Raw genomic sequence first — 8,881 nt, forward strand, 5'->3', positions numbered from 1 at the left:
AACTTTCACTAGCTAGCAATTTAGTTTTTTATATGCATACACAAATATTCTTGGAGTTTGCTGCTAGAATAGCCTTTTCTTTTTATCATAAGAAATTAGCTACAGAGTGTGCTTTCAGGTAGGAGTGGAAGCACTGCTGTAAGTTTTAGATGGACTTGTAAGAGAAAAATTCAGTTGACTAACACCTGTATGACCAGGGAAGATATTCCACTCAGAGCTAGTAAAAATCAGCTTGTGAAAGAGAAGACTAAGCAAAAGGTAATTGGAGAAAAAGCTGTAGAGAAATAAAACTTGAAGATGAACTTTGAACCTCATGCATATATGGAGATCATGAAGTTACAAGTCAAGTTGGAAAGCAGCATAACTGATAAAAGGAAAAAAGTAATACAGAGATTAGGACATGAGACTATATTGTAGCTGAGAAGTACAAAAAAACACAGCAGAACAGTGTCCACAGGAAGAAGTTCAGCAGCATCAACATGAAGACAAAAGGCTGAAATTGAAAGCAATGAAGAAGGGAGAGACAGGCAGTTAAAGGGATTTCATATTACCTACATTCAGCTTAGCACCTTGGGCGTCAGAAAGGAAGTAACCATATATGACTTAGGGATCATTACGTGGAAACTGTTAAACTTGGAAGTCACTCAAAAAAAGAATTTGAGAAAGGAGGCATCAATTCAGAATATCCTTGAAAACTACTTAACTAAAACTCTTCGGGTTTTGAATATGTACAATATAAAAATATACTATGCTGTATTCTAATGACCTACTGCACTTAGTGGATATAAGTGCACTATATCTTTACATTTCTCTATCAAATATGTTGTTTTCCCTCTCCTAATATAGTCTGCTTGTTCTGGTTTTTTTTTTAGTTTCAATGCTTACAAAAGTTTTTTGCAGTCACCTCAAGTTCTTATTAAGCTACAGAATAAAAGCCTGCAATAGTGTAGAATAGTCTTCTGGCACAGTAACTCTTTTCTTAAACTCCCCCCACCCCCACCGATTACTTTTTCCATCACTACTTTGGAAGACTGACTTGAAACATGCAGAAACCTTTATCCTGGGTTATGGGTACCCTCCAGAGGCATTAGAGCAGAATTACATTGCATATTCTATGTTCATCCCATCTGCTCTGAGCAAGTTTTACTGAAAACTTAAATACATATGCCCTTGGTCATATATACATGAGTCAAAAATAGCTTAAAGCGGGGATCTAAAAGTTTTATTCAGAGAAGACCACTAAACAGTGGAAGTAAGGCTCAGGGCTGCTACACCGAGCACTTCCTGCCCAAAGAGCTCTTCAGGGCTCGAGAGTGGAATGTCTAATACATTCAAGAGTGCAGATTCATCCCAGTTCTGGCAGCATGAAGTGTCCAAGGCCAAACATGCAGTGGCCTCACCCTGCAAGAAAACTGGTAAGAGTAAAGGGTACAGACGTGAGGTGAATATTCACCTAGGCCTGGCAGAGAGCCTGTAGCTGCTACTGCTTCAATGCTCAGCTACTTCTGTCAGATGACCAAAAAATATTGTTTGAGGACCATAATACAAGATTAAGGCTGCATGAAAAGCCTTACACTTTCCAAACAATAGTTTAGATTCTAGTCCTCCTCTTTCCTTTACAGGACAATGCCAAGCTTCTTTCTGCCATATAACTTCTGTGACCTTGGTACCAAGAGGATAAAAAGCCTACCTAAAGGATCAGCTCCAGGAGTGCAGTGGTTTTGTTTTCATATGATCTTTCTGTTGTGCAACAGCACCATCCAGCTGTCAAACAAGAGTGAAACATCTTAGCATCACTATCCAGGTTTGGTTTTTGTAATACTTTGTAATCCAGAAGACAGAGCCAAGATGAAGAATTCTAAACCTATTACAAAAATGGAAAAATCTTCTCCTTGCTTCTCAATGAATCACATTAGTCCTTTTATGTTACATGCCTGTATAAGAACTCAGAAGTGTGCTTTAGAGAAATTAAGAACTCAATCCAGTTTATTTCTGCTCAGTAAGACTGGCAATCTGTGTTTCAGTGAAGTGTAGAATATAAACTCTCAGATATGAGGAAAAGACCATTATCTTCAGCTCACAACCAAAGACAATTAATCACCTTCAAAAAAAAAAAAAAAAAGGAAAACTCAACCATTGCATATGTAAGAGCCTATGTTTCAACTACCACAATTTACCACTCTGAGCTTCAGTAGTAAATAAAATAAATAAAAAAAAGACAGTAACCTCCAGGGAGGGAAAAGACATACCTAAGAAGAGACTTAACTAATAGGATAACTCTTGAGACACATTATGGCATGAGGAAGAAAACTTCTGTTTTCTAAAAATTTTCATTATAAAGTTGTGTTGTTTGAAAGTAACTGTAAGGCATACTCAATGAAAATACATGAGTAGATCACATTCTCCAGACTAGGTACTACCTGGGAGTACCTAAATTAAACCCATTGGTTACTGCCTAAATTGTCCTCCAATATTCACTGATAAACCAGTTTTGCAGTAACATCCTAAAGCAGTTTACCACACGTACTCAACAGATTAGAAAGTCTCTGATACCAAAGACTGTTTTCATTACTTGTGCTTTAGCCTGTCCCAGGATCTCACCTCAGTGTTGTTTTTTGTTTGTGTGGAGGAAAAAAAAAGAAAAAAAAAGAATAAAAAAACACATTGTGGGTATTCTGAATCACAGAATGTATATCTATTTTTTGATTTTTTAAAATCCAATAGTTTACAAACATCCAATACACTGCAAAGCAGTACAGGCTTAAGTCTAAAGATGCATCAATCTTCTATAAGAAAGCAAACAGAGTGGAGACTAGTAAGTAAAGAGTAGCAAGAATTTGTGAGTGTGACAACCTAGAAAAAAAAGGGGGGGGGGGGGCTTTTCTATACCCACAAGGTGAACTAGATATGAAAACACCTGTGATTGTAAATTTAAAATAGTCATCTCACTTCTCTCTCATGCAAGGAAGAATGAGCATGATCACTTTAAGAAGATACAGGTTTTTCACCATGTATTACTAAAACACATGGTAGATTTATGTGTACGTCCATAAGAGTGCAACAACAGGAAAACAGCAAGTACTAGAATAGTAACTAAAGCCATAGGAGCAAAGAGAACATGGCAGAGATGCCAAATGACAAACCTGTGCCAAGTGGGAGAGATGGCACCATAAGAGAAGAGACACAGGAAGACCACAAGATTCCAGAGACACAACCCTAGGAAAAATGGAGCAATCAGCTTTCTGAAGACTGAATGAACAGATCAAATAGAGACATTGCCATTAAGGAAAAGGCATGGCTAAGCTGAATAATGAAAGGAAAATTCTGCTCTCACCAAGAGAGAACATACAGAAGTCTTCAAAAGAGGACCTGTACTAGAAAAATCACTCTCTCCTTATGATGTAATCCTGCAAGGAACAAAGTGATCAAGAAAAGGGTGGAATAAGATTACAAACTGAAGAGCTAGAACCAATGATAGAAAATTTGGGCCAAGCAGGCAAAAAGAAAACGCTGTTAAGTAGAAGGGTACTGAAAGAATTTGGAGGTGATAAGCAAATTAGAGCTTTTGAAGTTATTACAGAAGCTTCTTCTCCATACAACACAAGACACGATAAACAATGACAGCAGAGTTCAAAGTGCAAGTACAGAGAAAAATCACTTAAAAATTAAGAATTTGGCAACCTTTATTGGAAAAAGACTATTTCCCTCAACAGAGCCCATTAGAGAATTAGCTACATAACTGTCCAGCCTCCAAACTATGCACTGAGAGCTGTACACTCAAAAGGCATAGAGTTACACACTTTCCAGTAACAGAAAAGAGTATGATCAATCCACTGCTGAAACTCAAGTAAATAAGAACAGCCAGAAAGAAAAAGGAAAAGACAACATTACAAAAAGGGTAATGAAGAGAACTCATCTCCATTAGTTATTCCTCAGATCAAACAACAAGGGGAAGGTGGAAACAAAAATCCCACTAAGCACAGAAATAGGCCTCTAACGGAAAGAGATGAGAGGCCAGCCAGAAGGAGGAATTGGAAGCCATGAAGTCTTTCCAAAACACTCTAAATAGATACAACACTTTTACACCATCCTCCATGAGGTCAGCCAGAGTTCTGCCAGTTTCACTGCAGTAAGTCTTAAAGGATTTCACATGGAACTTGAGCTCATGACAGTGTTTTCTCCTCCATTTTACCACAGGGTGTAATTTTAAGCCAGAACACCAGAAAGTAATCAAGGTAATAAGGTAGTGTTTCACTAGATAGCAGCTTGATTACACTTACTAATTGTCCAGTTTAATTAAGGAATCAATCTTACGTAAGATTAGAGTTCCTGTTCAAGCTGTATGAGTCCTGTATGAGTAAAGGTTTCCAAACTGAGGCCATCAGCTGTCCAGAAAGTCTTACACAGATGTACTATAGTTAAATCTGCAATGTCACTCAGAGTATATTACATGTCTACTAGCTTCCCTCAAGCAAAGTATCTATTTACTATCCAGAGAAGGTACTATTACTACTCAGTTCAGATCAGAGCTTATCTTCAACTTCTCTAACCTTGTAACAAGCAAAGTTTACCAAATCTGATTTGTAGAAAGCTCCTGCTTCAGTGATGAGTGTAGTCGTAAGTCTTCCTAAGGACAGCTTGTTACATTTGGGGTTTTAGTTCATGAACAATCTTACTCAAACCAGGGACATGGAACAGTTTGCATGAAAATTCTGATGCAATCAAACATGAGAAATGCAGAACAATCATCAGAATAGCTAGATACAAGAAATCTGCTGCAAAATCTTTCTAGATCTGCTTTATCCTTAGAACTATACTGCAGCTCCCACTATAACCCCTTTTGAACAGACTTTTGGGGAGTCCCATTAATTTAATACCATTTCATAACAAGTTAAGTTTCTATTTCCAAAGTGTATAGATATAAGTTGTATCAGTACCCACAGTTTCCAGGGAAAGACCAAATTCCCATGAGGGAAAGTATGAACAGAACTAAAGTTCTATTTCAAAATTCAAGAGCTTATTTTAATTCCATATACAACTGTAAAGTTGCCAGTCTAAGTAGCTTGCTGCTGACAAGTCTTCATATGTACAGTGAGAAAAAGTAAAACAATGCAAGTCTGTAGTCAGTAGGGCTTCCCTATTGATTCCAACATTTTCTTTCTCTCTTCTGCCGAGGGCATCTCTGGTTTCACACCATTTCTTCTCCTTTCCATCTTAATATCATGCTGAAAACAAAAGAAAGTGAGAATGAGAACACAGATTTCTGAAGTCTTTGCCTCTGAGCTCCTACTGAATAAGGTTCTTCACAAAAGTACTTATATATATCAGAATCTAGATACTCTAGATCTGATTACCTAGATCTGATTAGCTGATAACTTAAACTATGTACTAGTGCAGCTAGTTATCTGATGGTTCACCTTGCTGCTTCAGGATACCATGAAATCAAATACTCTTAAAGAACTACAGTATTCCCATGACACCATGTCAGACTAACATACAATTGTCTGAAAACATTTTTTTCATGGTTTGCGCAGGTATTTATATCAGCTAAAGAGCTCTTTACTTGCAAGGCTTAAACAAAGAAAATAGAGAACATTCAACTGCAGTTAGTTCCTCATAAGACTTTTCTACCCAGAAGGAGGAGGAAATAAGGACATCAGAGATGAAGAATGAAATCTAAGCTTTATCTTAGGTTAAAGAAACGTGACCCCAAAATAATGGAAAACTAGACAGGCATCTTACCTCTGATAGCTTTCCTTACATCAATTTAAAGAAAAACTTTTTACTAGAAGTATGTGACAAATTCAGCAGGAAACATATCAGGCATTGCAAGAACATTCACTTACAAATCTAAAAGGATAAACTTAGGAGAGCCAAGTAGAACAGCTTGATGTACATCTGCTTAAGTCTTCCAGCAGGCCATATTAAGACCACCTAGGAACTATACCTTGGTCTGTAGGTCACTAAGAACAGGAATAGTCAGCACCAATTAAATCTAAAGAGTTCAGAAAGCAGTATATCAGAAGTAATATAGTTAGAGCAAAGTATAGAGTACATTTCCAGCTCTACTCTGCTTAAACCTGCTTACCCAGAATTTTCTGCAGCTTTTGTACTTCAAAAAATAATCAGTACACATATTCTTGTCATAGTTGTTTTCATCCATACATTTTCTAGAGGCATCTGTTTCCTTTAACAGGGAAAACATACTTCAGAGCTGAGAGAAGTTACTGTATTAGAAGCATACAATTTCTAAAGAATCACTGAATGTCTATGAAGATAAAAGGCAGCTACTCAGATGAAAGATGAATATTATTGAGAAGAGCAAGCTACAAAGCATACCACAAAGTATAGTAAGCAATCCCAAGCAGTGACTTCATTTGGAAACAAAAATTAGGATGGAAGTCCGCAGGACAGCTCTTTGTAAAGATGCTTACTATAACTCACAAAAGACTTGAAATGAATCAAGCTTATCTAATCAGGATTTTCAGCCCTTATTTTAAGGGCAGAAAATTTCAGATTTCCACCAGCTGCATTACTCCTATTTATGAAGAATTACTGGTTGCCATTTCACACTCGCTACAAAGCAATTTTCAGCTTATTCCCTCCATCACACTTTGCTTCAAAGTCTTCAAGAAACTTGCTATGGAAGATACCTGTGCAAAAGTGCTATCCATAGTGCAATTTCTAAAAGAATTATCTTAGTATTTTAGCCTGGAAATATATGAGCAGAAAACACAATTTGATCTTACCGCTACACATGGGTTTATATCATGGTCTCTAAGTTGTTGCGCATGTCTGGACATTCTAGATGGACACTCACACCTTGGTTAGAAACAGAAAAGAAACAAGTTAAATACATATTTTGTTGTATTGGAGGATTAAATTTGAATGTCCTTTTCAGCATCTAATGAAGACCTCAGTTCCACATATGAGTAGGTTATTAAAAATTAATGCAAAATAGTTGCTTTGCAAAACTATTTCAAACAGGGTGGGGCGGGGGGAAGAAAGCACTGTAACAGCAAGACAACTCAAAACAGTTTAGTCCATCACCAAGATGATTCACTCCCTGTAGAAATTTATTGGGTAGTAAGCAATCGTGGCAACTCTTATACCAGCTTGTCACATTGCTGAGGAAGTTACCATCTCTAGTATTTTGGACTAAAAGCTACATGGAACAGCCAACACTTTAGACACTCATACACTCATCCTTCAGTTAACAAGACTGGAGAACAAAGCAAAAAAAAAAAAGAAAAAGAAAAAAAGAGAAAAACTCCACAACTTCCCCACACCTGTGCCTACTCTTTGACTGGATCATGATACCTGCATCCTTTACAGAGCTCTCCCAGAGGTACAGAGGCCCTCTCCTATGTTGCTGTATCAGACAAGTATTCGACAACAGAAAAAGCTGTTTTCCTACAAGGAGACACCCACTTACAGCATGGTTGACAGCCTGAAACCTCATTTTTGACCAGTTTTGGTTTGACACTGAGTCTAGGAACCATGAGCTTGAGAGACAGTGAAAGTCCAGTGCCAAGAGCCTAAGATGATTCAAGACTGTTCTTGATATCATGAGCAGATCCTTTGTGACTTCCCATGCATCTCTGGAAGAGATGTGGTGGTGGCAGAAGCAGCCATTCCAAACGGAGATTATCTCTAACAAAAAAGTTAAATGAATGTTTACACATGACTGAGTGACATAGACACACAGAACCGAGGAAAAGACAGTCCTTAACAGCAAAGCCAAAGTACAGTTGACTAAGGACAGCACCTTTGCTTCATCTCTGTTTTTTCCTAAGATACTGCTCCTAAGCCTAAGCTAAAATGTGTTTCTGGTCATATCTGTAATTGACTACTGCAGACCTAAATTAAAAAAAAAAAAAAAAAAAACAATTTTGTGCAACAGCAGCTACCAAAAAGTCAAATACTGCTGGCAGTTATCAAGAGCATCCTAGATGAAGGGTTCTTCCTCCACTGAAAGTAAGCTAAGCAAATAAGCCTTAATTTTTACATTTAGAACTTAAGTATAATCTCCTAGCAGTTGGAGTTTTTTTTTTTTTCTTTTAACTCCCCACTGACACAAAGAAAATAAGCAAAAAAAGTATATCACAATACCTCATCTAAGTCAGTACTACGGACACAACACTTTTGGGGAGAAGTTTGTTCACATTCAGTTGTAACTCACTGATACGTTGATTTTAGAAATGTTAGTAAGTACCACCAAAGTATGTTTTAAGGCATACAGAATTAGACTGACTTCAATCTACTTCTCTGAAAGATGATTCCCAGATGATTTGTGGATGTCACCAGCACTGTTCATTATACACACTGGAATTAACATTTTCAGCCTGATTATGCTATTAGAGTCTGAAGCACCCACATCTAGGAAACAATGCATTGAATACACTGAACACCTACCTAATGAACAGGCAGTCTGGGTTCCCATGAAGCTGCTAAGTTCAGAGTAGGCAAATGCTTAAACATGCACAGCACTATTAAAAGTCTGATAGTTCCTGTACACATTCCCTCCTCCCCCTCCCTTTTCCAAAGCTCTTCAGAATTTGAAACATTATCAGCTAGGGAGGGCAAGCAGGTCACATTCAAACACTACCATTTGATTAAATTAACAGTTTGGCAGGAAGGGAACTTTTCCCCCAGTTTTCACACATCTACATGCTTCCCTTCCCGCTTTAAGATTACAGGTCTGAGCCCAACCACAACCAAGCACTTGTCTATTCCACAGTTCTTCATTACGTTTCAGCACGTTAACAGTCATGAACTGTGCCACAGAGAAAGGCACTTGCTGCTAGCATTCTCTAACCCTAAGGCTTTTCCACTTCATAAATCATCAGGATATTTTCCATGGGGTCCCTCTATTGAAAGG

At 37.7% G+C, this 8,881-nt stretch overlaps 1 protein-coding gene and 1 long non-coding RNA gene across 2 annotated transcripts in view; both read right to left on the reverse strand.

Moving 5' to 3' along the window:
• LOC146591042 (uncharacterized) overlaps positions 1–1,711 on the reverse strand; it is a 6,707-nt gene extending 4,996 nt beyond the window's left edge. Inside the window, exon 1 of the long non-coding RNA XR_014896884.1 lies at positions 1,691–1,711. This is a non-coding gene — a long non-coding RNA (uncharacterized LOC146591042). The remainder of the gene's footprint in view (positions 1–1,690) is intronic.
• A 3,284-nt stretch (positions 1,712–4,995) lies between these two features.
• On the reverse strand, positions 4,996–6,857 carry CHCHD7 (coiled-coil-helix-coiled-coil-helix domain containing 7). Its single transcript, XM_085313591.1, has 3 exons — positions 6,750–6,857; positions 6,089–6,187; positions 4,996–5,225 (listed from the first exon to the last, which is right to left on the reverse strand). Exons 1-3 carry the CDS (start codon positions 6,801–6,803, stop codon positions 5,124–5,126), a joined length of 255 nt encoding a protein of 84 aa, XP_085169717.1. The 5' UTR covers positions 6,804–6,857; the 3' UTR covers positions 4,996–5,123.
• Between the last annotated feature and the right edge of the window lie 2,024 nt (positions 6,858–8,881).

This window comes from Rhea americana, unplaced genomic scaffold (genome assembly GCF_003343005.1).
Source record: "Rhea americana isolate MKP2758 unplaced genomic scaffold, rheAme1 scaffold_39, whole genome shotgun sequence".
Taxonomy (NCBI): Eukaryota; Metazoa; Chordata; class Aves; order Rheiformes; family Rheidae; genus Rhea; species Rhea americana.

Coding starts and splice junctions, on each gene's coding strand:
- CHCHD7 (XM_085313591.1), bottom strand. CDS start 6,803: ATGTCCAGACATGCGCAACAACTTAGAGACCATGATATAAACCCATGT. Junction 6,188..6,749: donor ATATAAACCCATGTGTAGCG/GTAAGATCAAAT, acceptor TCCCTGTTAAAG/GAAACAGATGCCTCTAGAAA. Junction 5,226..6,088: donor AAAGCTGCAGAAAATTCTGG/GTAAGCAGGTTT, acceptor TTTTGTTTTCAG/CATGATATTAAGATGGAAAG.